Source organism: Lepus europaeus, chromosome 1, assembly GCF_033115175.1.
Source record: "Lepus europaeus isolate LE1 chromosome 1, mLepTim1.pri, whole genome shotgun sequence".
Lineage (NCBI taxonomy): Eukaryota > Metazoa > Chordata > Mammalia > Lagomorpha > Leporidae > Lepus > Lepus europaeus.
The window spans coordinates 75,577,815-75,601,835 of NC_084827.1; the positions used below are offsets into that span (position 1 = coordinate 75,577,815).

The 24,021-nt window shown below is 40.0% G+C and overlaps 1 protein-coding gene across 6 annotated transcripts in view; it reads right to left on the reverse strand.

Annotated features, from left to right (window-relative positions):
• The window catches only part of ZRANB3 (zinc finger RANBP2-type containing 3), a 305,721-nt gene that overhangs the window by 150,518 nt on the left and 131,182 nt on the right, over positions 1-24,021 (reverse strand). For all 6 annotated transcript variants that reach the window (XM_062186061.1, XM_062186026.1, XM_062186034.1 and 3 more), the window contains one exon: positions 14,433-14,611. In XM_062186061.1, coding sequence (XP_062042045.1) covers positions 14,433-14,611 — 179 coding nt within the window. The remainder of the gene's footprint in view (positions 1-14,432; positions 14,612-24,021) is intronic.

A 24,021-nucleotide genomic window follows, 5' to 3' on the forward strand; every position in this document is an offset into this window, starting at 1 on the left:
TCTTGATGTAGGCACCTATTGATATAAACTTTCCTCTTAACACTGCTTTTGTTGTATCCCATAGGTTTTGGTATGTTGTGCTGTTATCCTCATTTACTTCCAGAAAATATTTGATTTCTCTTTTAATTTCTTCTATGACCCATTGTTCATTCAGGAGCATGTTGTTCAATCTCCATGTGTTTGCACGTGCTCTAGGGATTCCTGAGTTGCCAATTTCCAATTTCACTCCTTTGTGGTCTGAGAAGCTGCATGGTATGATTCTAATTCTTTTGAATTTGCTGAGACTTGCTTTATGGCCTAGTATGTGGTCAATCCTAGAGAGGGTTCCATGTACTGCTGAGAAGAATGTGAAGTCCTTAGATGTAGGATGAAATGTTCTGTAGATGTCTGTTAGATCCATTTGGGCTATAGTGTCATTTAAATCTACTGTCTCCTTGTTGATCTTCTGTCCTGTTGATCTGTCTATCTCTGAGAGTGGAGTATTGAAGTCCCCCAGTACTATTGTATTGGGGTCTAAGTCTCCCTTTAAGTCCCTTAACAAGTCTTTTAAATAAGCTGGTGCCCTGTAATTAGGTGCATATACGTTGAGAATCGTTATATCTTCCTGTTGAATGGATCCCTTAATCATTATATAGTGCCCCTCTTTGTCTCTCCTAACAGTTTTTGTGGTAAAGTTTATGTTGTCCGATATTAAGATGGCTACGCCCGCTCTCTTTTCATTTCTGTTGGCGTGGTATATCTTTTTCCAGCCTTTCACTCTCAGCTTGTATGGATCATTGTTGGATAGATGGGTTTCTTGTAAGCAGCAAAAGGATGGGTTTTGTTCCTTAACCCAATCGGCCAATCGGTGTCTTTTAACTGGACAGTTCAAGCCATTAACATTCAATGTGACTATTGAGAAGGAGTAACTTTGCCCTGCCATTTGCCAAAGATATTTTCTAATATCTGGTTTGAGATTCCTGTGATCTTTTGCTCTGAGGTTTCCTTCCTTTACTTTCTTTCATATTGGTGACCATGTTTCTGTGTTTCTGTATGTAACACATCTTTAAGCATCGTTTGCAGGGCTGGACGAGTGGCGACAAATTCTTTCAATTTCTGTTTGCTGTAAAAGGTCTTAATTTCACCTTCATTCACAAATGAGAGCTTTGCAGGATATAATATTCTGGGCTGGCAGTTTTTCTCTCTTAGTACCTGGGCTATATCTCGCCATTCTCTCCTGGCTTGTAGGGTTTCTGATGAGAAATCAGCTGTAAGTCTAATTGGAGATCCTCTGAGAGTAATCTGGCGTTTCTCTCTTGCACATTTTAGGATCTTTTCTTTGTGTTTCACTGTGGTGAGTTTGATTACGACGTGTCGTGGTGAGGATCTCTTTTGATCATGTTTATTAGGGGTTCTCTGAGCTTCCTGTACTAGGATGTCTCTGTCCTTCTCCAAACCTGGGAAATTTTCTGCTAGTATCTCACTAAAAAGGCCTTCTAATCCTTTCTCCCTTTCCATGCCTTCAGGAACACCTAGAACCCGAATGTTGGGTTTTTTAATAGTATCCTGTAGATTCCTGACAGTATTTTTTAGATTTCTGATTTCTTCTTCTTTTCTTTGATTTGACTGTTTCCTTTCCTGTTCTCTGTCTTCTAATTCCGATATTCTCTCTTCTGCTTCATCCATTCTGTTTTTAAGGCTCTCTAATGTGTTTGCCATTTGATCTGTTGAGTTCTTCATTTCATTGATGTTTTTTGCCAGTATCGCAGTTTCCTGTTCCACTAATTTTTTCATTTCATTTTGATTCCTCCTTAATATTTCATTTTCACGGGAGAGATTTTCTATCTTGTCCATTAAGGATTTCTGTAGTTCAAGAATTTGTTTTTGAGAACTTCTTAATGTTCTTATGAATTTTTTAAAATCTGCTTCTTGCATTTGCTCTATCTCTGCATCTTCATAATCTTGCATTGGCGTGTCTTGATCACCTGGGGGCGTCATAGTGCTTTCGTTGTTTTTGGTACCTCCGCTTCTATGTTTCTTGCTTGGCATGTTAGAGATAATTTGTGGTGTTTTTGTTTTTTTTTTTCTCTCGTTATACTATGCCTCTAAGTGAGCTGTCTGTTTTGTTGGAGCCTTAGGGGCTGTGATGGGTGTGGCCAGAGAGCTATGCTTGTTTCTTGAGGTTTAAGGCTGTGTAAAGAGCGACTCTCCCAGAATACTTGCTCCTTGCTGGGATGCTCTCTCTCTCTCTCTCTCTCTTTTTTTTTTTCTTTTGACTCAGTTGGGAGTGGAGTTGAGGGTAGTTGAAATCTAGCCTCTGTGAGTATTCGTTTGATCTACCCCTGGGACCATACACAGAGTTTATGCAGCCCTCAATGTGTTCTCCAGTTTCGCTAAAGATACTGAGTTTGGCTGAGCTTTACATATGTAAAATCGCGGTGCTCTTTGTTTTGCTTGGTGAGTGAAGGGAGAGGCCTCTGTTCCCCCTCCCCCCAATGTCTCGGACTTCTCAGGTCTTTGTCTTTCTTACCCTCCTCCGTTCCCGCGCTGGCGAGATTCTGTGGTTCTGGCTCCGCTCCCGCAGCTGCCGCTCGGCTTGTCTCGGTTGGTTTTCCACGCGGTGGGTTCCCTGTAAGTCCTCTGTGTCTCATCCACAAGATCCGGAAGCGTTTCCTCTGCAGTTTTTTTTCTTGAGTCTTTTCCTGAGGCTACAGTAGTTCCACTTTTATGAAAGTTTATTTTCCCAAACTAAGGCACACGTCCTCACTATCCGCCATCTTCGAAAATGTATTAATATTTGTATATGCGGTGCTATGCTCCCAATACAAATTTGTAGAATGAAATAGATGAATAAATTTAATGTTGAAAGATATCACTTTTTGTATTTTCTGTATTAACAGTGAAAAAACAGGACAGAGTTAGTCTACTGCAGTTCTCTACCCTTTAATATAAGAGGCTCAACTTTAGGGACCAGTGTTATAGCACAGTAGATTAAGCTGCTGCCTGTAATGCCAACATTTCATATGAACCTTGATTGGAGTTCCAGCTGCTCCACTTTAAATTCAGCTCCTTACTAAAGCACTTAGGAAAGCAGTAGAAAATGGCCGAAGTTCTTAAGACCCTTGCACTCACGAGGGAGACCCAGATGGAGTTCTATCCATCCAGATGGAGGTCTGGCTTTGGCTTAGCCTAGAACTGGCCACTGTAGCCATTTGGAGAGTGAACCAGTGGATTGAAGATCTCTCTGTCTCTCTATATATCCCTCTGTCTCTGTAACTCTGCCTTTCAAATAAATTTAAATCTCTTGGAAGGCAGGCAGGCAGGCAGGCAGGCAGGCTGAACTCCAAAGTAGCCAGCATTACTATGAAGTCTGCATTTGTTTAAATGGTAACTACAGGGGCTGGAATTGTAGCACAGCAGGTGAAGATGCCAGCATCCCATATGGGTGCTGGTTTAAGTTCCAGCTGCTCTACTTCCAATCCAGCTCCCTGCTAATGGCCTGGAAAAGCACCAGAAGATGACCCAAATGCATGGGCTCTGTCACCCAAGTGGGAAACCCATCAGAAACTTCTGGTTCCCGGCTTCGGCCTGGCCCAGCACAGGTAGTTGCAGCCATCTGGAGAGAGAACCAGTGAACAGGAAGTCTCTCTCTCTCCTTCTACCTTTCTTTCTCTCTCTCTTTCTCTCTTTAATTCTTTCAAATAAATAAATGAAATTTTTATAAATAAATGGTAAGTGCATTTTAAATTCTGGATAAATCAACTTAATACAAAGATATGGTTTTCTCAAACACCAGGAGAAGTGGCAGAAGAAAGAAGCACCAGAGGCTAACATGACCAGCTTAGTAATACTGAGAGCTACTTGCAAAGACAAAGGCTTTGAATGTCACTGCAGCAGTCTCTGTAACTTCTGTGCTGCCACGTGTTGACTAGTGAACAGTATGGGCAAAAATGGCTTGTGCCAAGAAGAAGTTTGTGTATTTAGGGTCAACACAGGTTGACATGTATTAGAACATAACTATGGCCGGTGCCGCAGCTCACTAGGCTAATCCTCCGCCTGCGGCGCCGGCACTCCAGGTTCTAGTCCTGGTTGGGGCGCTGGTTCTGTCCTGGTTGCTCCTCTTCCAGTCCAGCTCTCTCCTGTGGCCCAGGAAGGCAGTGGAGGATGACCCAAGTCCTTGGGCCCTGCACCTGCATGGGAGACCAGGAGGAAGCACCTGGCTCCTGGCTTTGCATTGGGGCAGCGCACCAGCCATAGTGACCATTTAGGGGGTGAACCAAGAGAAGGAAGACTTTTCTCTTTGTCTCTCTCTCTCACTGTCTAACTCTGCCTGTCAAAAAAACCAAAAAACAAAAAACAAAAAAAATATAACTAAAGCTTCTTCTTTTAAGCATCTGGAAGACACTGGGTAACTCTTTGCTCTTAGCTAACACCCTCCAGAAAACCTAAACCCTGGGGTTATAGTCCTATTGAACACACCTCAAGTGTAATTCAAATAAAAATGCCAACCATTAACTGCAATAGTATATTTCCAAATTAATGATGAAAATTTAAATTAAAGGGGCCGGTGCTGTGGCAAAGCGGGTTAAAGCCCTGGCATGAAGCACCAGCATCCCATATGGGTGCCGGTTCTAGTCCCGGCTGCTCCTCTTTTTATCCAGCTCTCTGCTGTGGCCTGGGAAAGCAGTAGAAGATGGCCCAAGTCCTTGGGCCCCTGCATCCATGTAGGAGACCTGGAAGAAACTCCTGGATCCTACCTTCGGATTGCCGCTGCTCTGGCCGTTGCGGCCATCTGGGGAGTGAACCAGAGGATGGAAGACCTCTCTCACTCCCTCCCTCCCTCCCTTCCTTCCTCTCTCTCTCTCTCTCTCTCTCTCTCCCTCAACTTTGTATTTCAAATAAATAAAATACATCTTAAAAAAAAAAGAAGAAAATGTAAATGTAAACCATTAAATAAGGTGTAACTAACAGAAAATCGTTATGGAGGTATTAATGAATCCTATACTCTGTAGAAGTCTTGTTTTCTTTTTCCCTTTTAAAAAAAATTTCTTGTTCAAGATTTATTTATTTAGAAAGTCAGAGTTACAAAGAAAGAGGGAGAGACAGAGATTCCATCCCCTGATTCATTTCCCAGATGGCCTCAACAGCCAGGAACTTCAGCTGGGTGTCCTAGGTGGGTAGTACGGGCCCAAATACTTGGGCCATCCTCCACTGCTTTTCCCAGGCTATGATAGGGGGCTGGAAAAGTGGCGCAACTAGGACACAAACTGGCACCCTTATGGGATGTTGGCATTGTAGGTGGCAGCTTTATCTGCTATGCCGCAATGCCAGCCCCAACATTTTATTTTTATTTGTTTGAAAGGCAGAATTATAGAGAGAGAGGGAGACACGGTGAGAGAGAGAGAGAAGATATTCCATCTGCTGGTTCACAAATGGCCACAATGTTCAGGGGGGGGCCAGGACAAAGCTAGGCACCTGGAATTCCTTCAGGATCCCAGATGGGTGGCAGCAGGCCTTAGGCCATCTTCCGCTTATTTCCAAGGTACATCAGCAGGGAGCTAGATCAGATAAGAAATGCAGCAGACAGGACTCCAACCACAGCTCATACGGGATGCTGAAATCACAGGTGGTAGCTTAACCTGCTGTGCCACCATGCAGTCCCAAGCCTTTTCAAAATTATGTAGCTGTATAGGAGGATAGGAAATTTATTTATAACAACTGTCTATATTTTACTTTACCCATGCAAACTGTTCAAATTTTCTCAGACCCATGAAGATGCATTCTACTGAATTAAGGTTTTGAGGATAAAGGAGAAAAGGCCCTGCATCTGTTTTATGTGATTCCTCCCTGCACATTCACAAAGGCCAATATTTATGTTAATTTTCACATCACAACACAATAATTTTTAATACCTAAGTATACTTAATAAGTATTTATTTCAAGTAGATGTTTTACTTTTTTTTTTATTAAACTTTTATTTAATGAATATAAATTTCCAAAGTATAGCTTATGGGTTACAATGGCTTCTCCCCTCCCACAACCTCCCTCCCGCCCGCAACCCTCCCCCCTCCCGCCCCCTTTCCCCTTCCATTCATGTAAAGATTCATTTTCAATTCTCTTTGTATACAGAAGATCAATTTAGTATATATTAGGTAAAGATTTCAACATTTTGCCCATATAGCAATATCAAGTGAAAAAACTACCATTGGATTACTAATTATAGCATTAAATAGCAATGTACAGCACTTTAAAGACAGAGATCCTACATAATTTTTTTTTTCAAAATAATTAATTTTCTATGCCATTTCCATTTTAACACCCGGTTGTTTTTTTTTTTTTTTCATTTCCAATTCTCTTTATATACAGAAGATCACTTCAGTATATAATTAGCAAAGACCTCATCAGTCTGCGCCCACACAGAAACGCAAAGTATAAAAATACTGTTTCAGTACCAGTCATAGCATCACTTGGCTTTAGACGACACATTAGGGACAGATCCCGCATGGGGTGTAAGTACACAGTGACTCCTGTTGCTGACTTAACAATTTGACACTCCTGTTCATGGCATCAGTAATCTCCCTAGGCTCTAGTCATGAGTTGCCAGGGCTATGGAAGCCTTTAGAGTTCGCTGACTTTGGTCTTATTCCGATAGGGTCATAGTCAAAGTGGAGGTTCTCTCCTCCCTTCGGAGAAGGGTACCTCCTTCTTTGATGGCCCCGTTCTTTCCACTGGGATCTCACTCACAGAGATCCTTCATTTAGGTCTTTTTTTTTTTTTTCCATGATATCTTGGCTTTCCATGCCTGCTATACTCTCATGGGCTCTTCAGCCAGATCTGAATGCCTTGAGGGCTGATTCTGAGGCCGGAGTGTTGTTTAGGACATCTGCCATCCTATGAGTCTGCTGTGTATCCCACTTCCCATGTTGGATCTTTCTCTCCCTTTTTGATTCTATCAGTTAGTATTAGCAGATACTTGTCTTGTTTGTGTGATCTCTTTGACTCTTAGACCTATCAGAGCTATCAATTGTGAGCTGAAATTGATCACTTGGACTAGTGCGATGGCATTGGTACATGCCATCTTGATGGGATTGTGTTGGAATCCCCTGCACATTTCTAACTCCACCATTTGCGGCCAGTCCGATTGAGCATGTTCCAAATTGTTCATCTCCTCCCTCTCTTTTTCCACTCTTAGATTTAACAGGGATCACTTTTCAGTTAAAATTTAAACACCTGAGAATAATTGTGTGTTAATTACTGAGTTCAACCAATAGTACTAGAACAACAACAACAACAACAAATACTAAAAAGGATAAAGTATTACATTGTACATCTAAAGTCAGGACAGGAGCTGATCAGTTCATTGTTGCTTATAGTGTCCATTTCACCTAACAGGTTTCCTCTTTGGCGCTCAGTTGTCATCGATCAGGGAAAACAAATGATATTTTTCTCTTTGGGACTGGCTGAATTCACTCAGCATGATGTTTTCCAGATTGCTCCATCTTGTTGCAAATGACTGGGTTTCATTGTTTCTTACTGCTGTATAGTATTCTATGGAGTACATGTCCCACAATTTCTTTATCCAGTCTACTGTTGATGGGCATTTGGGTTGGTTCCAGGTCTTAGCTATTGTGAATTGAGCTGCAATAAACATTAAGGTGCAGATGGCTTTTTTATTTGCCAAATTAAATTCCTTTGGGTAAATTCCAAGGAGTGGGATGGCTGGGTTGTATGGTAGGGTTATGTTCAGGTTTCTGAGGAATCTCCAGACAGACTTCCATAGTGGCTTAACCAGTTTGCATTCCCACCAACAGTGGGTTAGTGTCCCTTTTTCCCCACATCCTCTCCAGCATCTGTTGTTGGTAGATTTCTGAATGTGAGCTATTCTCACCGGGGTGAGATGGAACCTCATTGTGGTTTTGATTTGCATTTCTCTGATTGCTAGTGATCTTGAACATTTTTTCATGTGTCTGTTGGCCATTTGGATTTCCTCTTTCGAAAAATGTCTATTGAGGTCCTTGGCCCATCTCTTCAGTGGGTTGTTTGTTCTGTTGTTGTGGATTTTCTTGATTTCTTTGTAGATTCTGGTTATCAATCCTTTATCTGTAGTATAGTTTGCGAATATTTTTTCCCATTCTGTTGGTTGCCTCTTCACTTTCCTGACTGTTTCTTTCGAAGTACAGAAACTTCTCAATTTGATGCAATCTCAAATGTTAATTTTGGTTTTGACTGCCTGTGCTGTTGGAGTATTTTCCAGGAAGTCTTTGCCTGTGCCTATATCTTGCAGGGTTTCTCCAATGCTCTCTAATAATTTGATGGTTTCGGGTCGTAGATTTAAGTCTTTAATCCATGTTGAGTGAATTTTTGTGTAAGGTGATAGGTATGGGTCTTGCTTCAAGCTTCTGCACGTGGAAATCCAATTTTCCCAGCACCATTTATTGAATAGACTGTCCTTATTCCAGGGATTAGATTTGGATCTTTGGTCAAATATAAGTTGGCTGTAGATGTTTGGATTGATTTCTGGTGTTTCTATTCTGTTCCATTGGTCTATCCATCTGTTTCTGTACCAGTACCATGCTGTTTTGATAACAACTGCCCTGTAGTATGTCCTAAAATCAGGTATTGTGATGCCTCCGGCTTTGTTTTTGTTGTACAGGATTGCTTTGGCTATTCGAGGTCTTCTGTGTCTCCATATGAATTTCAGCATCATTTTTTCTAGATCTGAGAAGAAGGTCTTCGGGATCTTGATGGGTATTGCATTGAATGTATAAATTGCTTTTGGGAGAATAGACATTTTGATGATATTGATTCTTCCAATCCATGAGCATGGAAGATTTCTCCATTTTTTGGTATCCTCTTCTATTTCTTTCTGTAAGGTTTTGTAGTTTTCATCGTAGAGATCTTTAACGTCTTTGGTTAAGTTTATTCCAAGGTATTTGATTGTTTTTGTAGCTATTGTGAATGGGATTGATTTTAGAAGTTCTTCCTCAGCCGTGGCATTGCCTGTGTATACAAAGGCTGTTGATTTTTGTGGATTGATTTTATATCCTGCTACTTTGCCAAACTCTTCGATGAGTTCCAGCAGTCTCTTAGTAGAGTTCTTTGGGTCCCCTAAATAAAGAATCATATCATCTGCAAAGAGGGATAGTTTGAGTTCGTCCTTCCCGATTTGTATCCCTTTAATTTCTTTTTCTTGCCTAATAGCTCTGGCCAAAACTTCCAGAACTATATTGAATAGCAGTGGTGAGAGAGGGCATCCCTGTCTGGTACCAGATTTCAGTGGAAATGCTTCCAACTTTTCCCCATTCAATAGGATGTTGGCCGTGGGTTTTTCATATATTGCTTTGATTGTATTAAGGAATGTTCCTTCCATACCCAGTTTGCTTAGAGTTTTCATCATGAAAGAGTGTTGTATTTTATCAAATGCTTTCTCTGCGTCTATTGAGAGAATCATATGGTTTTTCTTCTGCAGTCTGTTAATGTAGTGTATTACGTTGATTGTTTTGCGAATGTTGAACCATCCCTGCATACCGGGGATGAATCCCACTTGGTCTGGGTGGATGATCTTTCTGATGTGTTGTTGCATTCTATTGGCCAGAATTTTATTGAGTATTTTTGCATCTATGTTCATCAGGGATATTGGTCTGTAATTCTCTTTCAATGTTGCGTCTGTTTCTGGCTTAGGAATTAAGGTGATGGTGGCTTCATAGAAAGAATTTGGGAGGATTCCCTCTTTTTTGATTGTTTTGAATAGTTTGAGAAGAATTGGAGTTAGTTCTTCTCTAAATGTCTGGTAGAACTCAGCAGTGAATCCATCTGGCCCTGGGCTTTTCTTTGTTGGGAGGGCCTTTATTACTGTTTCAATTTCTGTGTCAGTTATTGGTCTGTTTAGGTTTTCTATGTCTTCCTGGCTCAATTTAGGGAGGTTGTATGTGTCCAAGAATCTGTCCATTTCTGATAGATTTCCCTGTTTGCTGGCATATAAGTCCTTGTAGTAATTTCTGATGATTCTTTTTATTTCTGTGGCGTCTGTTGTTACGTTTCCCATTTCATCTCTGATCCTATTGATTTGGGTCTTTTCTCTTCTTTTTTTAGTTAGTTGGGCCAATGGGGTGTCAATTTTGTTTATTTTTTCAAAAAACCAGCTCCTCGTTTGGCTGATTTTTTGTAATGTTTTTTTGGATTCAATCCTGTTGATTTCTTCTTTGATTTTAATTATTTCTCTTCTCCTACTGGGTTTGGGTTTGGTTTGCTGCAGATTTTCTAGATCCTTGAGATGACTTGAAAGCTCATCTATTTGGTGCCTTTCCAATTTCTTGATGTAGGCACCTATTGATATAAACTTTCCTCTTAACACTGCTTTTGTTGTATCCCATAGGTTTTGGTATGTTGTGCTGTTATCCTCATTTACTTCCAGAAAATATTTGATTTCTCTTTTAATTTCTTCTATGACCCATTGTTCATTCAGGAGCATGTTGTTCAATCTCCATGTGTTTGCACGTGCTCTAGGGATTCCTGAGTTGCCAATTTCCAATTTCACTCCTTTGTGGTCTGAGAAGCTGCATGGTATGATTCTAATTCTTTTGAATTTGCTGAGACTTGCTTTATGGCCTAGTATGTGGTCAATCCTAGAGAGGGTTCCATGTACTGCTGAGAAGAATGTGAAGTCCTTAGATGTAGGATGAAATGTTCTGTAGATGTCTGTTAGATCCATTTGGGCTATAGTGTCATTTAAATCTACTGTCTCCTTGTTGATCTTCTGTCCTGTTGATCTGTCTATCTCTGAGAGTGGAGTATTGAAGTCCCCCAGTACTATTGTATTGGGGTCTAAGTCTCCCTTTAAGTCCCTTAACAAGTCTTTTAAATAAGCTGGTGCCCTGTAATTAGGTGCATATACGTTGAGAATCGTTATATCTTCCTGTTGAATGGATCCCTTAATCATTATATAGTGCCCCTCTTTGTCTCTCCTAACAGTTTTTGTGGTAAAGTTTATGTTGTCCGATATTAAGATGGCTACGCCCGCTCTCTTTTCATTTCTGTTGGCGTGGTATATCTTTTTCCAGCCTTTCACTCTCAGCTTGTATGGATCATTGTTGGATAGATGGGTTTCTTGTAAGCAGCAAAAGGATGGGTTTTGTTCCTTAATCCAATCAGCCAATCGGTGTCTTTTAACTGGACAGTTCAAGCCATTAACATTCAATGTGACTATTGAGAAGGAGTAACTTTGCCCTGCCATTTGCCAAAGATATTTTCTAATATCTGGTTTGAGATTCCTGTGATCTTTTGCTCTGAGGTTTCCTTCCTTTACCTTCTTTCATATTGGTGACCGTGTTTCCTGTTTCTGTATGTAACACATCTTTAAGCATCTTTTGCAGGGCTGGACGAGTGGCGACAAATTCTTTCAATTTCTGTTTGCTGTGAAAGGTCTTAATTTCACCTTCATTCACAAATGAGAGCTTTGCAGGATATAATATTCTGGGCTGGCAGTTTTTCTCTCTTAGTACCTGGGCTATATCTCGCCATTCTCTCCTGGCTTGTAGGGTTTCTGATGAGAAATCAGCTGTAAGTCTAATTGGAGATCCTCTGAGAGTAATCTGGCGTTTCTCTCTTGCACATTTTAGGATCTTTTCTTTGTGTTTCACTGTGGTGAGTTTGATTACGACGTGTCGTGGTGAGGATCTCTTTTGATCATGTTTATTAGGGGTTCTCTGAGCTTCCTGTACTAGGATGTCTCTGTCCTTCTCCAAACTTGGGAAATTTTCTGCTAGTATCTCACTAAAAAGGCCTTCTAATCCTTTCTCCCTTTCCATGCCTTCAGGAACTCCTAGAACCCGAATGTTGGGTTTTTTAATAGTATCCTGTAGATTCCTGACAGTATTTTTTAGATTTCTGATTTCTTCTTCTTTTCTTTGATTTGACTGTTTCCTTTCCTGTTCTCTATCTTCTAGTTCCGATATTCTCTCTTCTGCTTCATCCATTCTGTTTTTAAGGCTCTCTAATGTGTTTGCCATTTGATCTATTGAGTTCTTCATTTCATTGAGGTTTTTTTTCATTATCGCAGTTTCCTGTTCCACTAGTTGTTTCATTTCATTTTGATTCCTCCTTAATATTTCATTTTCACGGGAGAGATTTTCTATCTTGTCCATTAAGGATTTCTGTAGTTCAAGAATTTGTTTTTGAGAACTTCTTAATGTTCTTATGAATTTTTTGAAATCTGCTTCTTGCATTTGCTCTATCTCTTCATCTTCATAATCTTGCATTGGCGTGTCTTGTTCACTTGTGGGCGTCATAGTGCCTTCCTTGTTCTTGGTACCTCCGCTTCTATGTTTCTTGCTTGGCATGTTAGAGATAATTTGTGGTGTTTTTGTTTTTGTTTTTTTTTTTTTCTCTCGTTATACTATGCCTCTAAGTGAGCTGTCTGTTTTGTTGGAGCCTTAGGGGCTGTGATGGGTGTGGCCAGAGAGCTATGCTTGTTTCTTGAGGTTTAAGGCTGTGTAAAGAGCGACTCTCCCAGATTATTTGCTCCTTGCTGGGACGCTCTCTCTCTCTCTCTCTCTTTTTTTTTTTTTTTTTTTTGACTCAGTTGGGAGTGGAGTTGAGGGTAGTTGAAATCTAGCCTCTGTGAGTATTCGTTTGATCTACCCCTGGGACCATACACAGAGTTTATGCAGCCCTCAATGTGTTCTCCAGTTTCGCTAAAGATACTGAGTTTGGCTGAGTTTTACATATGTAAAATCGCGGTGCTCTTTGTTTTGCTTGGTGAGTGAAGGGAGAGGCCTCTGTTCCCCCTCCCCCTAATGTCTCGGACTTCTCAGGTCTTTGTCTTTCTTACCCTCCTCCGTTCCCGCTTGGCAAGTTAGAGATAATTTGTGGTGTTTTTGTTTTTGTTTTTTTTCTCTCGTTATACTATGCCTCTAAGTGAGCTGTCTGTTTTGTTGGAGCCTTAGGGGCTGTGATGGGTGTGGCCAGAGAGCTATGCTTGTTTCTTGAGGTTTAAGGCTGTGTAAAGAGCGACTCTCCCAGATTATTTGCTCCTTGCTGGGACGCTCTCTCTCTCTCTCTCTCTTTTTTTTTTTTTTTTTGACTCAGTTGGGAGTGGAGTTGAGGGTAGTTGAAATCTAGCCTCTGTGAGTATTTGTTTGATCTACCCCTGGGACCATACACAGAGTTTATGCAGCCCTCAATGTGTTCTCCAGTTTCGCTAAAGATACTGAGTTTGGCTGAGCTTTACATATGTAAAATCGCGGTGCTCTTTGTTTTGCTTGGTGAGTGAAGGGAGAGGCCTCTGTTCCCCCTCCCCCCAATGTCTCGGACTTCTCAGGTCTTTGTCTTTCTTACCCTCCTCCGTTCCCGCGCTGGCGAGATTCTGTGGCTCTGGCTCGCCGCTCGGCTCGTCTCGGTTGGTTTTCCACGCGGTGGGTTCCCTGTAAGTCCTCTGTGTCTCCTCCACAAGGTCCGGAAGCGATTCCTCTGCAGTTTTTTTCTTGAGTCTTTTCCTGAGGCTACAGTAATTCCACTTTTATGAAAGTTTATTTTCCCAAACTAAGGCACACGTCCTCACTATCCGCCATCTTGGCTCCGCCCGATGTTTTACTTTTTACTCATGACTCACAAACTGATAATTTTGAACTTCATAATTCAATACAATAACTTAACACTATTTAATTCTTGAGCACTTCAATAACTAGAAAGTAAAATTTTAAAAAGGCTAGCAATATTTGATAAATTTTATAAGAACTTCAGATAATCACAAACCAAATGTTTTCAAGATAGAAAACACCAAAATTAATAGTCAAACTTGATAACAAAATTCATTTTAGTAAATGAAAAGTTGTGAAATTATTTTTGAATCTTAAAATATTTTAAGTAAATTTTACAGTATATATAAGGTAAATAATTATATATATCATTAAACATATATATAGTTTATGTTTAAAATATATCATAAAAGTGAAACTTTTATGGGAACTCAGAAGTTAATTTCTGTTTTATATCTATTTATTTGAAAGACAGAGAGAGATCCATCTCCCATCTGCTGGTTCACTCCCCAAATGCCTACAATAGCAAGGGCTAGGTCAGGCCAAAGCTGAGAGCTGAGAACTCCATCAGCATCTTCCATATAGGTGGCAGGAAATAAACCACTACAGCCATCATCTGTTGCCTCTCAGGAAACACACCAACAGGGTATCTGAATGTCAACAATAGATGGGATGTAAGTCCAGGCAACACAATACAGGATGCAGGAGTCCAGTAGCATCTTAACCATAGTGCCAAATGCCCACCCCTGCAGCTTAGAAATTAAATATACAATTGGGTTTTAGATACAAAATTCAAATTTCAGAATGTAAAAGAAAACTCTGCACACTACTATACTACTACTAAATTATTATGTATATTCTAAACATGAGTATATACTAAATATACACAATGAACCAAGATTAAAAAGTTGTTATTACCCAACATCACTCTTATTCTGAATAACATTGATTTCTTCTGGGCCTAGTTCTGGAATCCATTTCTCGATTTCTTCTGTCCAAGGGTACCTCAGAGATGAAGGGACCACTATTAAAAGAGGCCATTCCTCTTTATAGAAGTAAGCAATCGCAATTGCTTGGATTGTCTTCCCCAAACCCATCTAAAAAAAAAAAAAAAAAAAAAGCATGTTAAAAAATCTACAATATAGTGAAAGACAATACTATCAAATATTTTATTTAAGAATATTATCATCAAAATAATTTTGCATGTAAACTTAAGTGGATTATAGTTAATAAAAGCTTTTGAGAAAATTTAGAATTCATTAAGCAGATTATATCACTTTCAAACTATTTTGGATAGTTAGGCTTAAAAAGACAAAATGACCCCCACATTTAAACATGTTATATTGATTTTATATAACTTAGCTTTTTTAAAGTGTATGCGACCATTTATAATTTTTCCTCTTAGAGAACACAGTAGTAAATGCCTTACCTAAATGGCACAAAATCATACATTTTAAAGCTAGAATAAGCCTTGAATCACACACATATTACAAAAATAGACAGAGAGAGGTAAAATTATTTAAATAACAGATAACTGATATAAAAATAATATAAGATCTCAGCCCTTTGGTGTCTTCCCACTTGCTAGTTTCACATGGCCACACTGCTCCACCTGGATACTATTCCATTTAAAACAGTTACCAAATGAATGAGTATTTCATTTTTTCTCATAATAACCAGAAAATGGAGACAACTCAAACACACTTCAACTGGTGCTAGGATAATTAAACCCTGTTAAATCTACACAATGGAATATTATTCCATTAAAAAAATTAAAAGAAATTAAAAGCAATTAAAAGAAAAAAACTATTGCTTTATATAACAACATGAACGCACCTCAGTGCGTTTTACTGTGTGAAAGAAACAAGATTTGGGCCGGTGCCGTGGCTTAACAGGCTAATCCCCCGCCTTGCGGCGCTGGCACACCGGGTTCTAGTCCCAGTAAGGGCGCCGGATTCTATCCCGGTTGCCCCTCTTCCGGGCCAGCTCTCTGCTATGGCCCGGGAAGGCAGTGGAGGATGGCCCAAGTGCTTGGGCCCTGTACCCGCATGGGAGACCAGGAGAAGCACCTGGCTCCTGGCTTCGGATCAGCGAGATGCGCCGGCCGCAGCGGCCATTGGAGGGTGAACCAACGGCAAAAAGGAAGACCTTTCTCTGTCTCTCTCTCTCACTATCCACTCTGCCTGTCAAAAAAAAAAAAAAAAAAAAAAGAAGAAAAGAAGAAGAAGAAGAAGAAGAACAAAGAAACAAGAATTGAAAGTTATAAAGGATATGATTCCGTTTATGTCTTTCTAGAAAAGGCAAAACAATAAGAGACGGATAGCAGGTAAGTGTCAGGGGAAAGGGATGTGGAAGAGTTATAGCATCAGAGAACATTCTGGGAAGGAGCTGGTCGGTTGATGAGTATGAACAGATTTCAGAAAGTTTTTGCACCATTCTCCACAAACATTGGATATACCCTGATGTATCTTGATTTTAGTGGCAGTTACACAATTTCATGTGTTTGTCTGAACACACTAGGGGCTGGTGCTATGGCATAGCAGGTTAAGCCACAGACTGCAGCGCCAGTATCCCATATGGGCACTGGTTTGAGTCTCAACAGCTCCACTTCTGATCCAGTGCCCTATGCGTTAATGAGCCTGGGAGAGCAGCAGATGATGGCCCAAGTTCTTGGGACCCTGCACCAACATGGGAGATCTGGAAGAGGCTTCTGGCTTCACCCTGGCCCAGCCCCAGTCATTGCAGTCATTTGAGGAATGAACCAGTGGACGGCATCTCTCTCTCTCTCTCTCCTCTGCTTTCAAATAAATAAATAAATAAATAAATAACTCTTTTTTTTTAAAGACTCAGTTTCGTGGGGTCAGCATTGTGGCATTGCTGATTAGACCATGCCTGTGATGCTAGAATCCCATATAATCACCAGTTCCAGTCTCTACTGCAGTCTGGCACAACTGTGGTCATTGCAACCATTTAGGGAGTGGGTCAGCATACAGAAGACCTCTCTCTCTCTCTGTGTGTCTCTCCTTCTCTCTTAAAAACAAACAAACAAATGAAAACAAAACAAAACAAAAAAACAAAAAACAGCACACTAAAAATTGGGTGACTTTACCTCAAGAGTGAATTATCCTTTCTTTTCTAGAAAAGTTTCTACAGAGAACACTTGGAAAGAGAAAGATTAAAAGGACACAGGCTCTGCTTACAAGACTATTCAAAGAAAAAATACAACACAGAAACCTAAAACAGTGAGTTTAAAATGATTTTCCAATGCTATGTGAAATTAAAGAAGAAAAGGGAGAAGGATTTAGACCTTTAGTAAGTATCCTTTATGAAAACCTCTTCTTGTTTATCTATTTTTATCTGCAGCCATTAACAAGAAAAGCAATCTTAGAATAACTCTAGCAAAGTTACATTTAGACCAATCAAACTTCAAGAGAAGTGAGAAAAAAAGTGTGATTTGCTTAGCAAAACATTCTTTTGACAAAAAAGATTGCCAAGAGGAAACATGTAAATGGAATTTAGGAATTGTTTCTTTTTAAAAAAAATTTCTTTTTTTTGGACAGGCAGAGTGGACAGTGAGAGAGAGAGAGACAGAGAGAAAGGTCCTCCTTTTGCCGTTGGTGCACCCTCCAATGGCCACCGTGGCTGGCGCGCTGCGGCCGGTGCATCGCGCTGATCCGAAGCTAGGAGCCAGGTGCTTCTCCTGGTCTCCCATGCGGGTGCAGGGCCCAAGCACTTGGGCCATCCTCCAATGCACTCCCGGGCCATAGCAGAGGGCTGGCCTGGAAGAGGGGCAACCGGGACAGAATCCGGCACCCCGATCGAGACTAGAACCTAGTGTGCCGCCGCAGGCGGAAGATTAGCCTATTGAGCCGTAGCGCCGGCCAGGAATTGTTTTTTGACCTGGTATATAGCAAGTGCTCAGATAATTTCAACCCATGAATGAACAAATTACTAAATAAAGATCAGGGGTCTTAGATTCCCTGGGATATGCAAGACCCATACACAGAAAAGGTATTTGTAGTTTTTAGATAGGGAGAGAGAAGTCACAGAAAAGCTTTTAGCCCAAGAAAACAGTAATACTAGTCATCACTTCAAAGTTCCAAGCCACCTAGTACCCAAGTATAGAGCCAAAGCTAAGTCTAAAAGGCTTTAATATAGAAACAAGGTCCTGATGAAGATAGAAATTGCTTCCTTGGGAGGAGGCATTTAGCTTAGTGGTTAAGAAATCCATATCAAAGTACCCAGGGTTCGGTTCCTGACTCTGGTTCCTGATTCCAAATTCCCACCAATGCAGACTCTGGAAAGCAACAGTGAAGGCTGCAGTAATTGAGTTCTTAACACCCTTGTGGGAGACCTGGATGATGTTCCCAGCTTCTGGGTTCTGGCCCTGGATGAGGTTCTGCTGTTGTGGGCATTTAAGGACTGAACTCATGGATGGGAGCACAATCTGTTTCTCAAATTTTTAGAAAAAAATTATTTTCTATATAGTCTTTTAACAATAAAAACAGGCTATGTTGGGTAGGATTTAGGAACAGGTGGATTATGGATGGACAGACATATTGCCTACATATTTTACTATAAAATTACACCATTCAACACCTTAATATTCTATGCATCTTTCCAATAGCATATGATTCAACCTTTGGCCTATACAGTCAAATTTCAGATATTAAATTTAAGGCAACAATTCTTTTTAAGATTTATTAAAATTAAAGTCAGAATTACAGAGAAGAGGAAGAGACTGAGAGAAAGAGAGAGGTCTTTCATTTGTTGGTTCTTTCCTCATGTGGCTGCAATGGCCAAGGTGAAGCCAAGCCGAAGCCAGGAACCAGGAGCTTCTTACAGGTCTCCTATGTGGGTGACAAGAGTCCAAACAATTGGGCCATCTTCTGCTGCTTTTCCCAGGCCATTAGCAGGGAAGTGGATCAGAAGTGGAGCAGCTAGGACAGAAACTGGTGCCAATATGGCTTACACTGGCCCCCAGGAAACAAACTTTTATATACATTGTTTTGTAAAAAGCAACCAAAGGGCAACCAAACGCCAGTATATGGTATAGTGTGACTGCTATGTTCCCCTGTCCTTAAAGTCTTTCAATTCCCATACCTAAAATCAGTCAAACATCATTGTATTCCAGGACCTACCTAGTTCAAAGGCCAAAGTTAAACAATTACAAATTGTTACCTGGTTTGAGTTCATTAGTGCTATGACCATAATCTCAGTTCCAGATACTGAGCTATGATCTTATTTTTGTGGGAGGACCATACCACCAACTCTAGGCTAGAACTGTTACTGCTTGGTTTTGTTTCTTGCCATGATTTCATAACTATTTTACTAATTCACTTACTCTGGAAATAGGGGTCTCTTTGGTGTCCCTAATTTTCTGAGAAATAGAATTCTCTATCTGGAATCCAGATTCCATCACTAGGTCCAAAACATCTGCTTGTCATTAAATTTGTTTGGTGCTAGATATCTTTCTATTTAGACTGTTACACACTTCAAGCAGTATGACTGATGGTGTTTTAAGTTGTCCTAACAAAATGAAATGAAGAATTTAATAGAATAAATAAAAATGCAGTGGAAAGCCTTAACAACAGAATTGGTGAGCAGAAGAACAAATATCCAACTTAGAAGACAAATCACAGGAATTTCTACAGTTAAACCAAAAACAAGAAGAGGAAATTAGAAATCTAAAAAACATTGTTGCGAATCTACAGGATACTATCAAACAACCCAACATACGGGTTCTAGGAGTTCCTAAAGGTGGGGAAAGAGAGAAAGGAATAAAATGCCTTTTTAGTGAAATAATAAAAGAAAACTTTCTTAATTTGGAGAAAGAAAGTGACATCCAAATACAGGAAGCACAAATAACCCCTAATAGGCATGACTAGAAAAGATCTTCACCATGACATATTATAATCAAACTCACAACAATAAAACATAAAGAAAAGATTCTAAAATGTGCACAAGAGAAACGCCAGATTACTTTCAGAGGATCTCCAATCAGAGTCATAGAAGATTTCTCATCAGAAACCCTACAGGTTTGGAAAGAATAGTGAGATATATTACAAGTCTTAAGAGGAAAAAAAACTGTCAACCCAGAATACTATACCCTACAAAGTTATAATTTATAAATGAAAGTGAAATAAAGACATTCCGTGACAAACAGAAACTGAATTTGTCAACACCTGTCCAGCCCCACAAAAGATGCTTAAGGATGTGTTGCACACAGAAACACAGAAACATGGTCATCATTACGAAAGAAAGTAAAGGAGTAAAGGAAGAAAATCTCCCAGTAAAAGTACAAAGGAAATCCAAAGTAAAAAAATAGAATATTTTTGGAGAAAGACAGGGCAAAATCATTACTTATCAATAGTCACCTTGAATACAAATGCTCTCAACTCTCTAGTTAAAAGACACAGACTGGCTGAATGGACTAAAAAACAAAACCCATCTATTTGCTGCCTACAAGAAACACATCTCATCAACAAAGCTGTGCCCAGACTGAAAGTGAAAGGATGAAAAAAAAAGATACTCCATGCTAACAGAAAGCAAAAAAGAGCTAGTATAGCCATCCTAATATCAGACAAAATAGACTTTAACAAAAACTGTTAAAAGAGACAAAGAAGGGCACTATGTAATGACTAAGAGATCAACTCAACAGGAAGATGTCACTATTTTAAATGTATATACACCTAATTACAGGGCACCTGGTTATTTAAAAGAAATGTTAAGGGATCTAAAGAGAGACATAGACTCCAATACAATAGTAATGGGGGACTTCAGTACCCCAGTTTCAGCAAAGGACATATCAATGAGACAGAAAATCAGCAAGGAAATAGCAGAGTTAATCTACAGTATAGACCAAATGGACCTAACAGATATCTACAGAACTTTTCATCCTACAGTTGCAGAATATACATTCTTCTCTCCAGTGGATGGAACTTTCTCTATGAACATACTAGGCCATAAATGCAATGAAGCTGGAAACCAGCAATACAAGAATATATAGAACATAGGCAAACACATGGAGACTGAACAAAATGCTCCTGAGTGAACACTGGGTTACAGAAGAAATAAAAAAATTTCTTGAAACAAATGAAGATGACAATACAACATATCAAAACCTATGGGATACAGCAAAAGCAGTGTTAAGAGGAAAGTATATAGCAATTGGTGGCTACATCAAGAAACTTGAAAGGTGCCAAATAAATGAGCTATCAAAGCACCTCAAGGATCTAGAAACACAAGAGCAATCCAAACCCAAAATTAGTAGGAGAAAAGAAATAATTAAAATTGGAGAAGAAATCAACAAAATTGAAACTAAAAAAAAAATACAAAAGATCAGCACAACGAAGAGCTGGTTTTTTGAAAAAATAAACAAAACTGACATGCCATATGCCCAACTCACCAAAAAAAGGGGAGAGAAGACCCAAATCAATAAATTTAGAGATGAAAAAGAAAACGTAACAACAACACAAAAATCAAAACAATCATCAGAAATTACTAAAAAGAGCTGTATGTCAAAGAACTGGGAAGCCCAGAGGAAACGGATAGATTTCTGGACACATGTGACCTACCTAAATTGAGCCACAAAGACACAGAAAACCTAAACAGACCCAAAACCAAGACAGAAATTGAATCAGTAATAAAGACCCTCTGAACAAAGTAAAGCCCAGGACCAAATGTCTGTCAACTGAAGACTGGATAAAGAAATTATGGGATATGTACACCACGGAATACTACACAGCAGTAAAAAAAAAATGAAAACTGTCATTTGCAACAGAATTGCTAAAACTGGAAAACATCATACTTAGTGAAATAAGCCAGTCTAAAAAAGACAAATTCCATACATTCTCCCTGATCTGTGGTATGTAATAGAGCACCTAAAAGGCAATATGTGGAAGTGAAATTAACACTTTGATATGCAATTACTTTGAACAGCCTTTGTCTAAACTGTTGAGGAAGTTTGTATTTTTTTTTCATGTGCTTTCTTGAACTCCTTAGTTAGTATAGAGTTAAATATATGTGTATAAAGTGAATTTAAAATAGATCTTGGTAAAAAAAAATAAGAATGGGAATAGAAGAGGGAGGAGGAGGAAGGGTGGGAGTTTGGGGGAGGGTAGCTATGGTGGGAAGAATCAATATATTCCTAAAGTTGTATATAAATATGCAAGGCGTTAATATTCTTTAAATAAATTGTTTCTGGGGGGAAAAAAGAAAATTAGAGTTACAGAGAGAGGGAGGGACACATAAAAAGATCTTCCATCCATTGGTTCACTTCCCAAGTGGCTGCAACAGCCAGAGCTAAGCCAGGCCAAAGCCAGGAGCCAGGATCTTCGTTTGGGTTTCCCACAAAGATGGCAGGGGCCAAAGTACTTGGGCCATCTTCTGCTGCTTTTCCAGTCTTGTAGCAGGAAGTTTGATCAGAAGTAGAGCAGCTAGAGCATGAACTGGCACCCACATGGGATGTTAGCTTCACAGTTGGTGACTACCCACTATGCCACAACACCGGCCCCAAGAAATCTTAAGTTGAGACCACTGTTGTGGTGCAGCAGGTTAAGCCCACTGCCTGCATTGCCTGCTTCCCATGTCAGTGTGGCAATTTGAGTCTTGGCTGCTCAAGTTCTGATCCAGGTTCCTTCTGTTGTGCCTGGGTAAGCATCAGATGTGACCCAAGTGCTTGGACTCCTGCACTCATGAGGAGCTGGAGTTCCAGGTTCGTGACTTCAGCCTTGCCAAACCCTGACCACTGCAGCCATTTGGGAAGTAAACCAATGATAAAAGATCTCTCTATCTCTTGCCTCTTTGTGTGTGTGTGTGTGTGTGTGTCTTCCTTGCCTCCTTTATCACTCTGCTTTCAAATAAAATAAAAAACCCTAAAAAAGTCTTCAATAGAACTCATGGAAGGATTATTCTAGCTAAAGAGATGACGTAACAAATACAAAAGTAAACAATGGAAGCAAAAGGTATGATGAGAGTCTATTTGCACTTCTGAGGTTTAAATACTGACAGGTTTCAAGATCCCTATCCTTCTGATCCAATTTCTGGGCAAGCTGACAAAAGAGTGTAGATGCTACTTCCATTGTCACAGGGGTACCCGCTAACTATGCCATCCCTGATGCACATGGTGAGAACACTTGCCCTACCTCATAAATCCAGTAACAAACTGAGCCAGTCATCTTTCCTTGTTTTTTCAAGGCATTTTTATTCTCGCTTGGGAACCTGCCCCGCTTTCCCTAGAAAGTATTGTCATTTGAGTGATAAACCTTTGAATACCCTTTCAGTGTCATGTGGTATCATCAATCTTGACATCTGGAACAAATATTGGACAGAACAGTTCATTCTGCCTCTTCAGAATGATGACAATAAAAGCAGATATTCTTGAATATATAACTGGCACTGTGATTTTTATGAAAGGATTTCTTTGAATTTTGTTAGCTTAAAAAAAAATCTCAGAATTTGGTTAGGCTGGTATCACTGAATAAACTATTTTATTATTTATTTGAAAGTCTGAGATACAGAGAGAGGGGGAGAGAAAGAGAGAAAGAGAGAGAGAGAGAGATCTTCCATCCACTAGTTCACTCCCCAGATGGGAGCAATGGTCGGGGGTGGGCCATGCAAAAGCAAGGAGCTAGGAGCTTCTTCCAGGTCTCCCACATGGGTATCAGGGACCAAAGCACTTGGGTTGTCTTCCGCTGCTTTTCCCAGGCTATCAGGAGGGAGCTGGATTGGAAGTACAGCAGCCAAGACACAAACTGGTGCCCATATAGGATGCCAGCACCGCAGGTGGCATCTTTACCTGCTAGGCCACAATGCCATCCCCAGAAATATTTTCTTAATCATAATGTGAAGAAAGTACCCTACATCATTAGAGAATACACCTAAAAAAAGTCACTCTAATATGGTTTTTATCTAGTTATCTGATAATTACTCAACCCTTTTATTCATAATCTCTTTATTTAAAAGATCATGTAATAAGATGGATTTTAAAAAAGATCATGTAGTAAAATCATTATAGTTATTTCTGGAAATTAAAAGACAGTTATCAAAACACAGTAAATTGTTTTTGTCACTCATTTTCTTGCTAGGTATTTGTCATTGGTTGTTCAAGTTTTGGGCCATCATCAAGTAGAACATGAAGTCTGATGGGACAAACTAAAAGAAGACAAGGTTTCCAAACTTGAAAATGAAAGCATTTAGCATAATTTCTCTCCCATTAAGAAATGACACGTGAGGTGGCACTGTGGTGCAGTGGGTTAAGCCATTGCCTACGATGCTGTCATACCATACTGGAGCACTGATTTCATCCTGGCTGCTCCACTTCCAATCCAGTTCCTGGATAATCTGCCTGGAAAAGCAGCAGAAGAAAGCACAATACCTGGATACCTGCCATCCACGTGAAAGACCAGGACGGAGTTACTGTTTCCTGACTCAGCCCTGGATATTGAGGCAATGAGGAGTGAAGCAGTGGATAGAAGGTCTCTCTCTGTCTCCCTTGCTCTCTTTT